Source organism: Etheostoma cragini, chromosome 7 (assembly GCF_013103735.1).
Source record: "Etheostoma cragini isolate CJK2018 chromosome 7, CSU_Ecrag_1.0, whole genome shotgun sequence".
NCBI lineage: Eukaryota > Metazoa > Chordata > Actinopteri > Perciformes > Percidae > Etheostoma > Etheostoma cragini.
In genome coordinates, this window is record NC_048413.1 from 24,353,065 (window position 1) to 24,371,551 (window position 18,487).

General features: G+C 41.7%; 1 protein-coding gene across 7 annotated transcripts in view; it reads left to right on the forward strand.

Annotated features, from left to right (window-relative positions):
- The first annotated feature begins 91 nt into the window (after positions 1-91).
- tns2a (tensin 2a) overlaps positions 92-18,487 on the forward strand; it is a 57,320-nt gene continuing 38,924 nt past the window's right edge. For 3 of the 7 annotated variants that reach the window (XM_034875905.1, XM_034875909.1, XM_034875906.1), the window contains exon 1: positions 93-758. In XM_034875905.1, the coding sequence (XP_034731796.1) occupies positions 630-758 (129 nt within the window). In that variant the 5' untranslated portion in view covers positions 93-629. Of the gene's footprint in view, positions 759-7,757; positions 7,932-18,487 lie in introns of those variants that run through there. The other 4 variants (XM_034875907.1, XM_034875908.1, XM_034875910.1 and 1 more) reach the window with 2 other exon arrangements.

Consider the following 18,487-nt stretch of genomic DNA (forward strand, 5'->3'; position numbering starts at 1 on the left):
AGGTAATTGTATATGTAAGAGTGAGGCAGAAGAAGAGAGGTAGAAGCAGGAGGGAAGGGAGAGAGAAGGAAGGGAGGGAGAGACATGTTCTTGCGATGAGAGGACTGGGGAAGTGGGACAGAAGCAACAAGAGGAGAGAAAGGGGTGAAGACAGAAAGAAGAAATAAAGGAGAGCTTTAAGGGATCCTCGAGCCTTGACATTTGAGTCGAGGGTCATGTGTTGGAGTCCACGGGACGGGGATGTAGTGAGTGTGTTCGACAAAAAAGAAACAGAGAGAAAACGTAAAGCAGGGAACCTAAGTATGCGTAAGAAAGGTTGAGTGTTTGTAGGGAACAGTGTGTGTGAAACAAAGAAGAGCAGTGAGAGGGGTGGAGGCAGAAAAGTGGGGGAGTCCACATGTGACTGCAGCAGGCTGAGTTGGAGAGAGAGGTGTTTTTAAAGTGCGTATAGAAAAGGAGGGAGGGCAGCAAGAGCATGCAGAGTGTATCCTTCTGTCCCTCCCTGCAGCAGGGCTGAACGAGAGCCAGGAAAAAGGGGAAGGGCGTCCTGGTCCTTTCCAGCTGACAAAAACAGCTGCCCAGAGAAGAGGAGAAGAGAGGTCCAAAGTCCAGTGGACCCGTCCACCTATATGGGTTGCGTCCTGAGTTCGGACTGGTGTGGGGAGGAAGAGGTGCAACCTGTGCCAGTGGTCAGACACTCGTCTCTGAAGAGAAGGAGTCTGGAGAGGAGTGAGAGTGGCAGGATGAGGCTGACAAAGGTCAGTGTGTGCATGCAGTGTTGATGTGAGTGATAGATAAACAACTAATTTGGCATGCATGTGTTTATATGCATCCATGACAAGTGCCTGTGTTTGTAGTCAGGGTATTGGACAAAGTTATTGATTAAAGGTACATTATAGCTGTAAATTTAAAGTTCCTATTGTGCGCTTTTCCAGTCTTAACGACTTCTCAAAGCGCTCCGTGTTGGATGGGTCACATCGTAGTCTGTTTACAGGGGATGTTTTTTGCTCTAGAGGGAGCTGTGGAGAATCTAATAAAATTCCCTCGATTGAGGTAGTGCTGTAAAAGGTGCCACCTGCTCATTAGATTTACACTCTGTTCAGTGTCTTGCCCAAGGTAACTTCAACATGGGGCTGCAGGGCCAGGGATCGAACCACCAACCTTTCGATTCCACCGCTGCCCCATTACAGAGAAAATATATGTAGGATGTCATTGTGTCCACAGTAATGTACAATAACAATGTAACAATGTAACATGTCTTCATATATATTTATTGTACATATTATAGACATGGTGTATTCTTTTATGGAGCCCATACTGTATATTTTATATTGCATGATTGTAATAGCTTCATTTAAAGGGGAATTGCAAAGATTTTACACATTTTACAACATCGTAGTCTGTTTACAGGTGACGTTTTTTGCTCTAGAGGGAGCTCTGGGAAATCTAATGAAATCGCCTCAAGTGACATCAATTGGCCGTCAGTTAGACACAACAAGTTAGAATTTTAGGGGTCTAGAGGTAACCCTGAGGCTAATGGATCAACGCTACATGTTCTGCTACTGGCATAACACACCAGAATCTCTGACCGAACTGTCAGCAGGGAAGTTAGATTGGGGCATTTAAAGTACGCGCCCCACATCATGTGTGGAATAAAAGTGTAAGGGCAAGAGTATTGTCAATTGTCTCTTTTTCTTAATTTTGCATGAAACAAAAGGATGCTTTGCATGTTCATGAGACCAACATTAATTAGGAATCAGTAATAAAGTAAGAGGTCGTGGTATAGTTTTTATACCTGATGAGAAATTATCTCCCCTGCTGCCTTCAGGTCAAAGGTCAGCGTTGGTTAACATCAGAGCCATATGTGATAGTAAAGTGCGAGGAAATAACTTCACATCCCATTCTTCTTTTGTTTGAGTAAATTTCAATGTGATAAGAGATTTGAAGTTTGAAGAAGTGATTGTGTATATCCTCACAAGGAGCGCGTGTATGTGCTTTGCTTGTGTTTCATTGAAAATGTGATGTAGATAAGGATGGCATCTCTGAGTTGAGGTCACATCTTTGCTTACACAATGGAACTATTGTGACGGCCTCAGCAATGCTGAGGAATTACCATCATGTCAACAGAACCGGGCTAGCTGGCTGGAGTGATATTAAGCTATCAAGCGCCCATTTTGACCTCTGTCCAACAGTTTGTATCACATTGGATTGCATACAGACATGAGTCTCTGCTGCTTTGGTATCCAGATGTGTGAATTATCCAAGTGTGTGCATGCATTTTTCTAAATGTACATGCATTCCATCTTCCATCTGGGTTTGTTTCACATGTGTGTTTGTGTACGAGCGTGCAAGCTTGGTTGCACCACAGGCCCAGTGGCTCCATAGTACATGCTTGGCAGCGTGGGAATGTGGAGCCCTCTGGACGACGTCATCCTGCAGTGACCGACCCCACTACAGGGGTGTGGGAACCAGCTGGATCTCACTTATTATCCTAGAGGACGAGATGTTGTCTCATCCATTTATGGTCATTTTCATGAACTTGTTGTTCCCGTTTTTATGGTTGCTTTCCATGGACCTGCAGAAGAACAGAGGTGTGAGAAGATGCGACTGTTAGTGAAAACCTGACCAGGATGTGACTTGGCTTTAATATCTTTGTATCCTGGCACACTCATTGCCAAGTACTTACTGGAAAAACTTGGCAACAGAAAATGATGTTCCACAAGCTGCACTTTGTTGATGTAATGTCAGGAACATGGGAAAGGGATGGTTTTTTTTGTTGTCATTTGACGTTTTTCATTGACCGTTTTCTCACTAATTGTGTCACTAACAGCTTTACATACAGTATTTTTAGTTTGCAGGGTGGGGTCGAGGCATCTTTCAGTGTCATTAATGTTTTCTGAGCAGTGGTGTTATTTTACAAATGATGGAATTTCCATTATTCACTCCATGAATTAATTAAAAATGTTAATTAGTTGATTACCCGTAGCATTTTATGATTTCAAATACTCAAAAGCTTGTTGCTTTGCTGTCCAAAGGTTCTTGGACAGCTGTTGCTGGAGAGTAGCTGAACATCAACAAACAATGTTCTGAAACTGGATTCTTGACATAAATAGATCCTGGTGTACAGACACAATAGTTCAAATGGCATTCTTAAAAAAAAAAAATTTAAAAAAGCCCCAAGCCAAACAAGCCTCAGCCAATCATGTGGGAAAAATCTAAGTGGACGAGCATTGAGACAGAAGTAATGAAATTAACTACCTCGAGGTTATGGCCTTTTTGTTAAATTAATTTTATGGAAAATCTCATTGTGTGTGATGATCACAAACAGATCACTGAAAGTTTAAAGTCCCTAATAGCTTGGCACTCATCATAATAAATGTGCACTTATATCACCCACTGTACATGCAGAGCCAAGGGTTCAAATCTGATATTAATCAATGGAATCACTAAGAAGCTGAAGTTTAATTTGAAACTATTCTCACACAGCCCTTACTGCAGGATCGTTCAGCCACGCTACCAGCAGGGCTCTAGAGGAAGCAACGTGAGGCGATCAACAGCTTTGATCCTGAATGAAACATCGACTATTGGATGGCCATGAGATTCAGTTCATAAATCCATGGTGCCTGTGCATTGTATGACTTTGGTGATTATCTGACTTTGCCTCTAGTGCAGCCCTGAAGTTGACATTTTGGGCGTTGAAATGTCTTTTAGATGTAGTGTCATGACATCTGGGACAGACATTCATATCCCCCTGAAGTTGAATTGTAATAACTCTGAGTGAATTTTCATTTGTCCAATACCTCGGTTTTATGACCAAAAACTAATGTTACCAATGTACCTCATTTGTACTTTGTGTTTAGGGCTAACTAGCAAATGTCCCTTCTAATGCTTTTGTTCTGTGCCTGTCAACGTTAGGCATTGATCTTGAATGGTTAGGGTCTCGAGGATAGCCCATTGGTTAGGGGATTGGTTAAAGGCTGATATGGTTTTTCTGATTTGGCTATAGACTCTGTTATGTGTTGATCTCTTTTTCGTTGACATAACTCTGCTTTGCTCCTTACTCTAGAAGTGTTATGGATTCTAAGAATTCCAGGCCCACTGGTAGTTGTTTATATTGTTAGCGTTCCAGAAATAAAAGTCCATTCTTTCAACCCACTGCTTGTCACCCATGAAGTATCACTTGTTATCCTACGGGATCTGCTGTTGTTGACTCTAGAAATACATAGAGGCCTGGCTTTGTGACAGGGGTTTTTATATGTATTTGTTTAGCTACCCTGTAATTTCTCATGAGCACCAAAAGTTTAGATTAGTCATGACATATACTGAGGCCTTGAGCCACAGGCATCCACTACAAACACACCCAACACAGGAAGGAACGCTGACCGGCTAGGGTTAAAGATAGACACCCCCGCCCCCAAACATCCAGAATGAAACAAAGTAAAACAGAATAGAAGAAGAAGCAATTCTCACACTCCTGGACGTCAGACAAAAGATGAATTCCAATGCACACTTAAACCTCGAGGGGTGGCTGACTAGAATCCTGGCCTTAAAAACAATGATCCGTCCCAAACTCTGAGCAGGATTTGAGCAATGCTTGTTGTTGTGGGCACGCAGATGAAAGCTGATCAAGAGAAAAGGGTAAGACATAAACTATTTCCTCTCTCAGTAAGTAAAAAAACAGCACCGCCCTTAAAAGAAACACCTCACAGAAAACTATGCACCCAAAGATGTCGAGCTTGTCGTTTGTCCAAGTTCTGAAAAATATCTTTAGGTCTGAGAAGCATTAGCTGAGAGAATGGATTTTATTGAACTCATTGGCACAATAAATGTGAACATGTGCTCCACAGTGTCATCAGTATCTCTGTGTCTCACCCACTGCTTTCTCACTCTTTAGTTCCTTCAACAGCTGCACCTTATCAGTCTTTGGCGGAGTGCTGTCTTACATAATCCTTCATCAGGCTACACAGTCCCCTATTTGAGCCTCCTTCTCCCCTCATTTCCTCTTGGCCTGGGTTCCCACTCTGTCCCCCTCTTTCTCATCTACCTCCAAGCCTGATCCAAGTCCTTCCACTTCCTCAAGACTCAAAATTCTCAGTTCCAGTTCCCCCCCGCCCCCATCTTGCAATACTTCATAGAGTGTTTACCAATACCAAGCACCTTGCATTATGGTGTCGACTGCACTCAATTAGTGTTGGTCTAAGTGCAGAGAAAGATGGAGTCAGGATTCATTCCATGTGTGTTCAAAAGCTTCCCCCTCTTTCTTCATCTCCATCTTTCTTCCAACAGGACCCTCCCCCACTTTACTCACCCATTCAACCCCTCATTCCAATCCCAAGCACCAGCTTCCTGTCTCTCATGGTCCCTCAGTATTTTCTTAGTCTGGCATGTGGCCTCCGCACTCCTCCTGTTACCTTTTTCACCTTGCCACTTTGTTCACTGCTTCTTAATCCATGCCCCCCGCCCTGCTCCCCTGCCCCGCCCCCTATCCAACACCATCATCTTTTTCCCTCACCCCGGCACAATCCAAAAGAAAGGGAGCCGAAAATTCCACAAACAAAACCCTCCATTCTATCAGACCTGCATTTTTATGTCATGAGGCGGAAATTCTGGTATTATGAGCAAAAAGAATGGATTGCATTACTGCACATGTTTTTTTTGGTGGGGGGGGAGCTATTACTGACTCAAAGTCTGGTTTCAGACTGATTGGCAGGGATATACTGTACCTACATGTCAATCGAACACACATGGAAGTGACTAAGAGATTGAAGCAGCAGCAAGCAGCGGACATAAATAATGCTCTCTGCATTAGAAGTCTGAGACTGGGGAGTGTTACGGGCCAACAATTTAAGACAGCCAACTCAAAAGGCATGACTCTCAATGCATTCATGTGCATATACACAATGTATCACAACCATAAGCATGTACAGATAGTTTGGCAAGGAGTCTAAGATTTACATCACCACGTTTGACGCAAGAAGTGTTTTCTTTGTTTTTACCACAGTAATCAGCTGAGCCTGGCTTTGCCTTTGAAAATGTAAAATGCAAACATGCTTTATTCATGTTTTGGTCTCACTAGAAACGCTGTATCCACACTACATCTTTGAATCCTTTCTCTTATTTCACCACCAGGTGCTGCTACTAACACACTAGTCACTGCTCAGCAGCTGTGGCAATGCAGATGTTAATCCAGGCGCACCTGTGTGTGTGTGTGTGAGTGTGTGTGTGAGTGTGTGTGTGTGTGTGTGTGTGTGTGTGTGTGTGTGTGTGTGTGTGTGTGTGTGTGTGTGTGTGGGTGTGTTGGGAGTGCATTGTAAGAGAATAGGGACACACTGACCACACAGAGCCCAAGATGACATGGGGACTTTTGAACAGTGATTCTTAACAGAGTATTTATACACCTAGATGATACTTCTGCAGTTCCCACGGGGTACGGGCCGATTTTGGAGTAGGTCAGGTGGGTCAGGTTTATTTGGAGAGAAAAAAAAGTAATAGTATTGTCATTTCATTGAAAATATATCATTGATATGTTTGTGTTAAAGGGTAAAAATAATACCTAATTTGAATTGTTGAGATGCTGATCCAGTAACCTGCTGGCTATGATAGTCAACAAGTGGCAAAAAAATGGATACAGTTTAAAACATCCACCCTTTGCAACTCTGAGTGGTTGACTGAACCTTGTGAAAAAAGAGACTAGACCTTAAAATATGTATTGTAACAATATCCACCTCAAATCATAACAGGAGTTATCTCAGGACACTAGGTCTGGGACATACTCGATCATTTACAAAGACTGTGGTGAGGAAACACTTCCTTTAAACACCCAGTTTAAAATAAATACAAATGAACACACGTAGAAGAGGACAGGGGGTGAGGATGACGAGTTACTTGGGCTGAGGGGTACGTCAGACAATAAAGGGCTGAGAACCACTAAGCTAGAGAGTCTGACTAAAACACTTTTTGTTCAGACTAGGTTAAGTTCCTGAGCTATTTGTTGACATAAACATGTCTGTTACACATGTAATAATGCTCATGTATACTGTAGGAGGAGAGGAGGAGGCCCAGAGCCACCTTGTGCACTTTGGGCCCATAATTAAAATGTGTGTGTGTGTGTGTGTGTGTGTGTGTGTGAGTGTGAGAGTAAGAGAGAGAGCTACATAGCTGCAGGTTTGTTTACATGCTAAGGTTTCAAATGCCTTTTAGTTTTTTTTTGACAAAGTCCCACCCAGATCCCCCTACCATACCGTCATTTTGACCTTGTTGTGAAGGATATAGGGCTGAATCTGTAGTTAATTAATTACAGCTAATCACATTTTATTTGAAACTACTTAAGCAACAATACTATTGCACAACCACCTCATCAATATATACGATTAGATTCAACTTTATTGTCATTACACAGGTACAGGTACAAGGCAACAAAATGCAGTTTAGGTCTAACCAAAAATGCAATAGCAGCATGTGCAGGAGACACAATGGTTCCATGAGTGCAGGACATAGATATGTACTGAATAAATATAGAGATGAATACTATTATCAACAGAATTTTACTAATATTTAGGAATTATAGGAATACGCTGTGTGACATATGTGATAAAACAAATACTATGAGGAGGGATGATAGGGTAAAGCACAGTCTGGATTCATCATCACCTCCGTCACAGGGATTTTATAGTGTTTAATTCAGCCAATCGAGATCCAGTTTCCTTACGCTCCCCTCCAGAAACCGGCCTATCAGGGGAGGACATTCCACTTCTAGTACTCCCCACATGCGTTTAGCTGCGTGTAGCTCCACCCCGCAGCCCCTGAACGGAGGGTGGACCGGAGTAAAGAAAACAAGTTATCTCTGTGGCAGGCCATGTTACCGATGGTCTAACAGAGAATGAGGGGCAGCTTTTAACCCAGGGAATATGATTAGCGGGAAAATGAACAAGGTAAGACCACAAAGTCTATGAGCCTCGACAGAAAGTGTGTGGTAATGTCTGCCTTAGAGCCAGTGATGGGTCGTCCAGTTAAAGTTACTTACAGTCAGGATTTGCAGATCTTGATTTGCAGATTTTGGATGGAGGCGTTATGATGCTGAGTTTTCATGTGCTGGCTGCGCACTTTGTGAAAGTGTGTCTGTGGAGACTCCATAACGTTAAAATTATGTTCAGGTTTGCCTGTATGAGATGTTTGCTCAGGCATCTTACAACATATTTTAAGTTATAGGCCTACATAGAACTGTTCTGGAGAAGGCTCCCTTAAGAGAAAAATATGCTCGGCACTGCTGTTCAATGGGAGATGTGATGTGACGTATGTTGGTTCAAGTTACACTACATTTTATTTGATAACCCCAGATTAGGCCTATATAGGATACTTAATACTGTTTTAATTACTGTGATTTCACAAGTAGGCTAGGTATGAGAAATGTAGAGACTAAAAGAAACGTGTTCTTTGTCCGTGGCACTTTATTAAACTGACATAGGGTTCTGAATAGAACAGTCATTTGATGCGCAACACCGTCCGTACTGTACTGCGTCAGCGCCGCTCTGTTATTGTTAATGTCGCAAAGTCACATCAGATGGGGGGGCTTGTTTCTCCCTAGCGCGTGTGCGCGTGCAAGGTTTTGACGGAAGAAGAAAGGTGTCAGGTTAGTTTGGTTTAACGTTAAAATGCAAGTTAGAAACCGTTTGTATGAGTTCAAGCAGCCAATGCAAAACCAGTCACATGTGTGCATGAGTGTGATGGTTACTCCACTACGCATCTCCAAGAACACTCTTAGTGAATTCCTAGCTCTTGACCTAAAATAAATGTAAATAATAGTCAAAAGCCAAGGACAAGAGCTGTAGAGGGGATTTAGATGTCCTTTACCTGCTTCTCTTACACATCACTCAAACATTTTGTAGAGCTGCAAAGATTAATCAATCAGATGTCAACTATTTATTTTTCTTTCTTTTTTTTAAAGTAAAAATTCTCAGATTTCAGCTTCTTAAATGCGTATTTTTCTGGTTTATTAACTGGCTTTAATGGCTGTAAACTGAATATATTTGTGTTGTAGACAAAACAAGCTTCTTGGGCTTTGGGAAACATTGATTGACATTTAGCAATGGAGATAAACACTAGTTGCAGCCCTGCGATGGAGACATAAAGTTCCTGATGCAATATAAAATGTGCCCAAATAGTGGAGTTACAGCGCAATTTGGGCAAAAGCTAGTGCCTTGTTAAAGAAAAGTAGGCTTGAGTAAGACGCAACTTGTTGCTTCCAGCCTCCTCGGATTGGGATGATAGGCTATATGTGTGTGTGTGTGTTTGTGTGTGTGTGTGTGTGTGTGTGTGATGTACAATTTTCCCAAGGGCACATCAAGTGCACAAGTTAACTTAAAGGATGCTGTGAACAAAAATCTGTCATGTTGGTGAATGATCATGTGTGTGTGTATGTATGCATGCCTACACTGACTAATGGCTGCTGCGTGGTCCATACATCCGACAATTAGTGTTGGCTCCGTATCACCATCCCTTGTCAGAGTTCCTATCCTGCTTTACGACATGAGGAAAACAACTACGCATTAACAACAAGATAACATTGTCCAACCTCTCCAACCTTTCCTTTCCTGATAACAGTGTGGTCGTTAAGCCTTTTTCTTTCTCCTATCCCAGGGGTCTTCAACGTTTTTAAGCCAAGGACCCTTTAGCAGAGAGACCAATGGATCAGGGACCCCCTACTACATATTTTTTGAAATTAAGTTGCATTTTAAACTCTGACTACAATAACGTGTGGGCGGCCTAAAGCCTTTATACATACCTTTTTAGTGCATAGAATAATAAGCGATTAAATATTTGTTGGCATGAATTTATGAATTATGTTTTAATGTTAAATTTGGCACAGTGAATCCTTAGGATTACCTGTATCTGTGGATGGCTATCTTAGTGACTACCCTACCTATAGGCCAGTAAGAGTCAGATTTATATTTGCTAATAATATGTTGGAATTAAGTTAAGAATTTTTTTTTTTTTTTTATTATCCTTAAAAATGAACAATCATCTTGTGGCCCATTTTGGGCAACAACAAACTATGTTGCCTTTGAGCAAGGCACTAAGGCACTCCACCGGATATGCTCTGTAACCAGCAGTATAATACTGTTGTTGTACTCTGTGTACAGTAGGTATTCTATATTTGTAATTATTGGGTGTAACTGAGAAGTTTGATGGTCCATGATGGCTGTGTTTACTTAGGACGCCCCCTGTTCACTCCTACAGCAAAGAGGCGAATACAGAGCCTGGTTCACATTCCCTTGTGCCAGATGCAGTTTCACTGAAATCTACAGTAGCACCCATTCAGTCTCACCAGTAAAATCCAGTCAGCAATAAAAACCGAATGGATGGATTTGCATCTAGTCCAGCAGGAGTAGCTACAGGTTTCCTTGAAACCGAACTCCTGCGGGTCATGTGTCTGAGGCTGCAGTGTGATAGGATCTGGTCCTAACTAACATGTCTAACCATCACGTAGTCATCAGCCTTGGATGATGTCATCCACTAATGTACTGAAGCCATGTTACTGGAAACCTTTGAGGCAAAGCAGATGGTGTGTTCTACCAGTAAATATCAACAATGGCAGCAGGGGGTCTTGGTGGTGCTGACGGTTGGGAACCGGAGGGTTGCTGGTTCCAGTCCCCGTACGGACCGAATCGATAGCTGGAGAGATGCCACTTCAGGGGAGATGCCACCTCATGGGCACTGCCAGGTGCTCTTGAGCAATGCACCATACCCCCCCCCCCCCACCCCACCCCAACTGCTCAGGATGCTGGCCTGTGTGTAGTGATTACTACCGAAACAGAGTGTAAATTGTAATTTCCATCAATACACAGTAATATCAATATCACTAAACAGTATATATAAATAAGGTCATTGTGTGTGTGTGTGGGTGTGGGTGTGGGTGTGTGTGTGTGTGTGTGTGAGCGAGCAGCAGGAGTCCTAGTGAACGGAAGTGTATCATGGCGGCACGCTGACCTCACCTCGGGAACAGGCAGTCTCTGTTCCCTCCACTGCCTGTCCCACCCTTCTGACACACACATGCACACTCACATACAAATGATTTGACACCCATTTATTAACACACATGCGGGCCTTGATGCCAACAAATGATGCAGGAACCTAGATAAAAACACTTTCAATGGTGGGTGGGATTTAAGTACACAAGGAGTCTCTCACTGAATGGCATGTGTTGTAGTGCATGAAACATCGTGTAATAAGCAGACATTACAAACTGATGGCTTGTTGCTGATGGATACTAAAAGTTCCTTGGTCAAGTTTCTTGACCAAATACCTTAATGTCAAAATTGCGACAATATTGTGTAGTTGACTATTGGTGCTTTAACAAAATGTTATTCACACAATTAGATTTTTAATAAGTATTCTCCAGAAATGATTTACTGACTTAGTGGGTAAAGGTAAATAATAGAAAAGCTAGAACAGTCTGGTAAGTTCAGAAAATGACATCACTTTACTGTAATGCAGCATGTAAAACCAGGTAAAGACAACACATGATATTACATTACACAACATTAGATTATATATCCAAAATCTAAGACGATATCTAGTCTCATATTGCGATATTGATACAACATTGATGTATTGCCCAGCCCTAACTCTGGCTATTTCCACTGAAGTTCATGGAGTCTCTGACTTTAGTCAAGTCTCTAAAGTCTTTCTAGGACCTATGAGGTTTCCCTTTTAGACTTGTAGAATTGTGCGATTTTCAACGGGAAAACCTGCTTTGCACTTACATCATTTGGACACGAGATGCAAAATGACTTGGCAAACAGATCACATTTATTCATTATAAAGCCAAAACAATTAGCATTGATTTATTGATCAGTCTACCGACGTGAAATGTATCAGCATCTCGTGTTAATTGACTCCTCGTTTCAAGAAAACAAGTCAAACATTCGCTTGCTCCAGTTACTTAATTGTGAGGGTGTGTGGCTTTTCTTTGTCTTATGTGACAGTAAAGTAAGAATCTTTAAGAAATTTCCTGTTCGGCTTTAACGAATTCTAATTCTAGTTTTGGACTGTTAGAGATCTCATCAATAACCTGCGCAAAATCGTTTGCCCTTTAGCAAATGAGCTAACGAGCTTGCTGGATCAGTTAGGGGAGGAGAGCTCTTTCCCATCCAATAACCTTTGTTGAATGAAACGATCTCCTGTCCTGAGAGCAAATACCAGGGGGGACTAATCAGCCCAGTACAGCAAAAATAGAAAGAAACCCAGAGAGCTTATGTGACTGTCTAGTACTAGCATTTTCCCAGTAGTCCCTACTTTACCAAGCTTTTAGAACAACATATTTCAAGAAGATATGCCAATAGACTTTGCTTTGCACTTTCTGGTGTGACCCCATCTTTAGACAGTCTAGGAAAATAACGATGTGAGTTTTTCCACTAATTCCTGCATTGATTAAAGGGGACCTCCACTGATTTTCCACATCAAAGTCTGTTTACAGCTGTTGCTTTGTTGAGTACTACTGCATGTTAGAAAAAGTTGTACAGTGTAAATGTATGCCCTTTGCGTCTCAAGAGGGAACCGCGCAAAGTCTGATGAATGTCCCCAAGTGATGTCAACTTGAGTCTGTGTAGGATGGCTCTGAAGACTACACGTTTGAAAACGAAAAAACATCTGGGTCTGTGTAGTTACAAAGAAGAATCCTTAGATAATACACTCAGAACTTCGACCAAACAGTTTCTAGGCGATTTGAATTGTGGTTAATGTAGGCGCCAGTTTTTGACAAGTTTTAGTACCTTAGTAATTGTCCATCATCAATCCGACAATGTTATTGTACTACAGAGTACTCTAAAATCCAATTTTGGAAGTTGATGTATTGGTGTCACTCCAGTTGTGTATTAGAATCTTTTTTGTAAGTCATTCATTGTGAGTGAGAACGCTAGTCAGGTCAGGGATAAAATAATACAAGAGAAGATGTTTTTCTTTCATGCAGTTTGGGACAATTAAATTCAAAGCAATTGAAAGTGTTCTGCTCAAATGGTCAGATGTTTGAAAATGCTCTAAAGACAATGTCCCATTATGAGTCACAATCACAGAGTCCTTCTAATGGCAAAATCCGTAAAAAGAGTTTCCCCTCCGAGGCTTCTTTCAGTATGTGCCCTCACTGACCATGTGCAGCTGAAGCTGAGGTCACAGTGTCCAGGCCTGCAGTCAGTAATGGAGCTCTCCCACACAATGCCCATCATTGTCTAAATATCAAGACTATTTTGGGACAGATATAAGAGGAAAGGAGCAAGAGAGGTTCCGGGGATGTGTGTATGTGTGTGTTTTTACATTTATGTGTATAAATCCTTGCCCGTGTGTGCATCTGTTGTATAAGTGTCCAACCCCTCCCAGATTGAATCCAGCTACTGTTCTGTGACGGCTGGCAGACGAATGGGAGGGATTTTTGGTTAGAATGCATTTCTTTGACTTTAGAAAACTCTGGTTCCTTTTTCTGCCAGAGAGCTACATTTTTTAGAAAAAGGACCTTCTTGTGCATAGCAGATGTTGTAGGTGGGGTCTGTCCTGACATAATGGGGGGGGGGGGGGGGGGGGGGGGGGGGGGGGGGCAGGGATGGCAAGAGGAAAGGGGAAGGCTGTCCGTTTCCACTGACTGTCTGCAGGGATCCACGTCTGCACGTGAGTGAGTGTTTGTGTGCAGCTTGTGTGTGTAGAGTTTGTCTTCCTGAGGTCTTAGGTAACTGTAACTTGTGTAAATTCTGCAGAAATGTGGGCAGGTCCCAGCTGGTGGAGGCTTTGTAAGTCCCATCGGCACATACTGGACGCTTGTGAGGGGCTGCCCTGGAGATGACGGATTTAATCACGAGATTAGTTAATCGTTAATCGAATGTGAATTTTCAGTTGAATGTTTGTTGTAACATTCGATGTAACATTATTTTATTCCTCTTTTAATTATTATATTTTCTGTTTTTTCTAAAAGAAATGATGGAATAATGATACATACCACAGAGTGTTTACAGAAATGTAGAAGGGGCAATATGTAGTAATATGTAGAAGGTGCAATATGTGCAATATGTAGATGCTGCTATAGAACTGAGGCATATCAGAAATGTCAGTTAACAGAAAGGTATTGATGTTTAGCTTTTATGATAAATGATCTGTGTGGGACTGTTCAATGTTCCATGCTTATTAAAAGAAAAAAACCTATTGCTGCACATCTCTGTTCCCATTCTCATAAGAATATAGAGCAGTCTGATGGTTTCTTATGACATTTTTTTTGTGACACAGTGAATATTGAACATTAGCTACACTTTTTGTTAAAAATCGCAATATCTGGCAGAAAAATCGCCATTTGATATATTTCCCGAGATCGTGCCCTAGTTTGCCCATCACTACTTCTCAGCCGATGGATCCAGTTTGGTTAACCTGTGTGGTTGTGTGTTTGTGCGTCTATAGCATTAGTGATTATATCGATTTGTTCTAGGGCTGTACATTCAATTAAAGTATTAAGCGTGATTATGATTTCTGCTCCTGATGTTTGTATGAAAACAGATTGATCTGGAAAGATTACTTTGAAAATTCAGTGTTTCCTCTATGTTGGTTTGGTAGTGGCGGCCCGCCATAGCAACCTTTCTGCCGCCACGGTACCAGAAATAGGGCAGACGCACAATGTAGTCGCGGTTGGCTTTTAAATGATCCTGCCGACATAACACCCCCCCCGTCGGCTAGCGCTCACATTGCAATTTAACAACAAGTAGAACTATCCAGAGGTTATTGGGCCCGTCCGGTTTAACTACATCTTGTTGTGTTGATGTAGTTTATCGTCAAAATGTTCCCTTTCTCCCGAGTTGACTATTAAACAAACAGCTCCGCCAAAAACGTCTCAGCGGTGGGTCCGTTGGAATTGGACAACATTCAATCCTAAAGGAAAACACAGACATTATGTTTGGCAAGTAAGTTGTATTTGGTCCCTTGTTCTAAATGGAAAAAAACGGCAAAAGTATTATGGGAAATTTGACAGTTGAAGGTGTTTCACTGTCTTTTTTAAAGTTCAATAACCGCAACATCTTTCTAAAAGAGAATGAGTAATCATGTAAAATAATGGTGTTTTGATATTGACCAAAAATAATCGTGGTTATTATTTCTCTTCATAATTGAGCAGCCTAAATTTGTTCATTTCCTGCGAAATAGATTTTAAAAAAAGTTTTCTTATTTTGATTGTTTCATTCTGTTTTTCAGCTTATTCCTCTCGGGCTGTAGACATTATCTAACCAGTCTCTTTATTAGCTCACTCAATACCAAGGAACACATGTTTTACCAGGGGAGGATGTTTTTTATCCATTACAGTGGGGATGGTAATTGCTATCCTGGGGACCGGGCTCAGCATCTCAGGTTGTTCTCAGTGTTTATACACTCGGGCTCTTCCAGCTGTTTTCTGCTTCCTCTGTTGTCACCCTCTTCAAAGTTGTAAATCTCCTTTCCTGAGGTTTCCTTTGCTGGACTCCCAAGTTGAGCAGAGTTGTTTTCGATAGATTTGGTAGTTCAGCCACTTTGTTTTTCTTCATCAAGGTAATCGTGCATTAATTCTTGCGGAAGTGACCTCATGATACAGGACCAATACCCTGTAGTTGTTCTGTAGGCTAGTTATTCTCCAAGGGAAGTCCGTGGCACTCCACCAGGGCGTCTTTGACAAGTTTTAAAATTCATTCATTTAAATACAAACAACTTTGTTTTTATTTTTCAAAGGACAACATTATGGCTAGCACATATTTTACAACATATGGGTCATTTGTTTGATCTGGAGAGCCAGCTGCAGATTTGCTTCTTAAAAACGCTACTGAACTAAGTTATTAACTATGCACTTTGTGTTGTAGGTATCGAGACTTGAAACAAATATTTTGTGCCAAAAAGTTGTTACCGAGTGAAGAAAATAGTGAATAGTAGTCTAAACACTCAACCTTGTAGATTAAATAAATACTGTTGACTTACATTTCAAATTCCATTTGCTTTTGGCCACATCACATTGTTGCCCAGATTTCATGGAATGGTGTTTAAGTACTTCCCATCCATGTTGGCTGAAAGTGCTCATATTATGCTCATTTTCAGGTTCATAATTGTATTTAGAGGTCATATAGTAATAGGTTAATGTGGGTTTAATTTTCAGAAAACATCTTTTTTTTGTTTTACTGCACATTGCTGCAGCTCATCTTTTCACTCTATGTGTTGAGCTCTCTGTTTTAGCCACAGAGTGAGGCATCGCACATCTGTTCCATCTTTGTTGGGAGTCGGTAGCTACAGTAGGTAAGGACTACTAGCCATTAACAAGCAGAGAATAAGGGTGTGCCACTCTAACAGCTAGGTGAGCATTGTAACGTATGTTACAAAGTGACGCACGTTTGTCACGGAAGTAAAGGCTGGACTACAATAGAGCTGTTTGGAGCAGTTTGTGTTTTCTGTTTGAGATAAGTGCCTTTGGGGGGGACTTTGGGCTTTTTCACTTTTTAAACCTATAACGTGATATAAAAATCAGTGCTTACACTAACCACTTGGACAACGCATCACGTTGTCTTTAAAACAGAAAAGCAGAACTCCAATTGTAATGGTTTTTTAACACAATTATTCCTTTTAGCATGCCTTTATTGGGTGGCCAAAGAAGGGACAGGAAATGAGGGGTGAAAGACAGATGGGGGATGTCATGCAACAAAGCCCCCCCGCCAGACGTTGTGGTTCATGGTCAGTGCCTTAACCCCCCCCCCCCCCCGGGGCCAGGAGGGCACCGCAACACACAAACTGTTGTCAGTTACATGAAATATAAAGTGGTTTCAACAGTGAAGCTTTACCATCCAGTCCACTCACACCAACCAGAGTGTACTTATACTGGTGTCAATGTGAGATCGTATCCAGCATTCAGTAGCAGAGTGGTGTATCACTGTCTGACCACAATGGCGTGTGGTTGGACTATATAGTGGCTTAATTGTGTCTGAAACAGGAAGAATGCTGCCAACCACTCATCTATGTGTTTATCTCTCAGCCCACATCACCACTGGGGTTTAGCTGACAGTAACTGGGTGCTTTTTTAAACTTACCGTGGGCCCGTGTGTATACTCATACATGCCCACATACACACACACACACAAGAATATTGCACAAGTTCATAGATGAGAATGAGGACACGCTATGGACTGAATCTACAAACACACGCGAAGAATGTCAAGACGAAGCTAATGAGCAGGGCATACATGAGGTGGTTAACCCTCTGAAGACAGAAGACACACCGGCGAATCCAAGCGATGTTAACACTCCTAATTAAAAAAAGCTATGTTACTAAATGTAATTTGATACATTTTACAATGCTATGTTATTCATGTATTAGATTAGAGTAGATTAGATTCAACTTTATTGTCATTACACAGGTACAGGTACAAGGCAATGAAATGCAGTTAAGGTCTATTACGCTACTTTTGGGAACCCAAGACTTTTGCAAACAAATTTCTAGCACAAAATAATTCAGTGTAGGTCTGTTTTCACAAGAGATTTGGGAAATTTCAAAAATAGGACTATTAACTTTGCACCTTTAGGGCCATATAATCTCTCCATAAATTACCCTGGAACAAATTAAGGCCTGGATGTACTGAAAGGTGAGTTTGTTCTGAACATTTTGATATTTGACACATTAGTCTCAGGTTATATGCAAATACCTTTTAAAAGGAGAATGGTCATGAATTGGTCATGATGCCAAGCAGTATTTGTTATGTTTAGAGTTCAGGAAAGGAAGTAGGACCAAATCAAGGATAAATCAAAACAGGATTAGGATGAGAAAACATGAAACTTTAAAGTCCTTGTGGAGGTTGGTTGTTTTTACAGCAAGACAAGTATAGACAAGACTAGGCATACTGAGTCCAATAGAAACGAATGAAAACATAAGAAATAGATTCTTCCAGAAGTCAGAGTTTTTGTGAGGTAGGCCAATCTACTGACCACACCATATTACATAACAGCCCACCACCAGCCCCTGAGCCCCCCACCCGGTCCGCCTCCGCCATCCAGGGCACCGCGGTCATAGTACACTTGTACTAGAACAGGCCAGCAGCCGCTTCACACGGCTGGCAGAGGGTGATGCCAGGCGGGCAGCTGTCCAAACACAGTCCAGTCCCTAGAACAGAATCAGAGCAGCAGGATAATGGAAACAAGTGTGTAAACAGCACCCTGTCTTTGTTACCGAGGAGGAAAAGCACACACAGACTAGAGGGGAACAAACAACCTTTATGTGTGTGTCAGGTTAAATAACCAAAGCTATAGAACCATGCACACTGAGAAACCTTTGCTCATTCATGATCACTTTCTCACATATCGCTGTTTTCATGTGGTGATGATGTCGAAGGTGTGTTTGCTCTCAGATGAGTGAACAGAGAAACACTTTCTGCTACTCTTTTAACTGGAAACCTGCCAGTTTACAGAAAAAGTGTGCTGCCGATCAGCATGACATTGCACATAATGTGCACATGTCCCC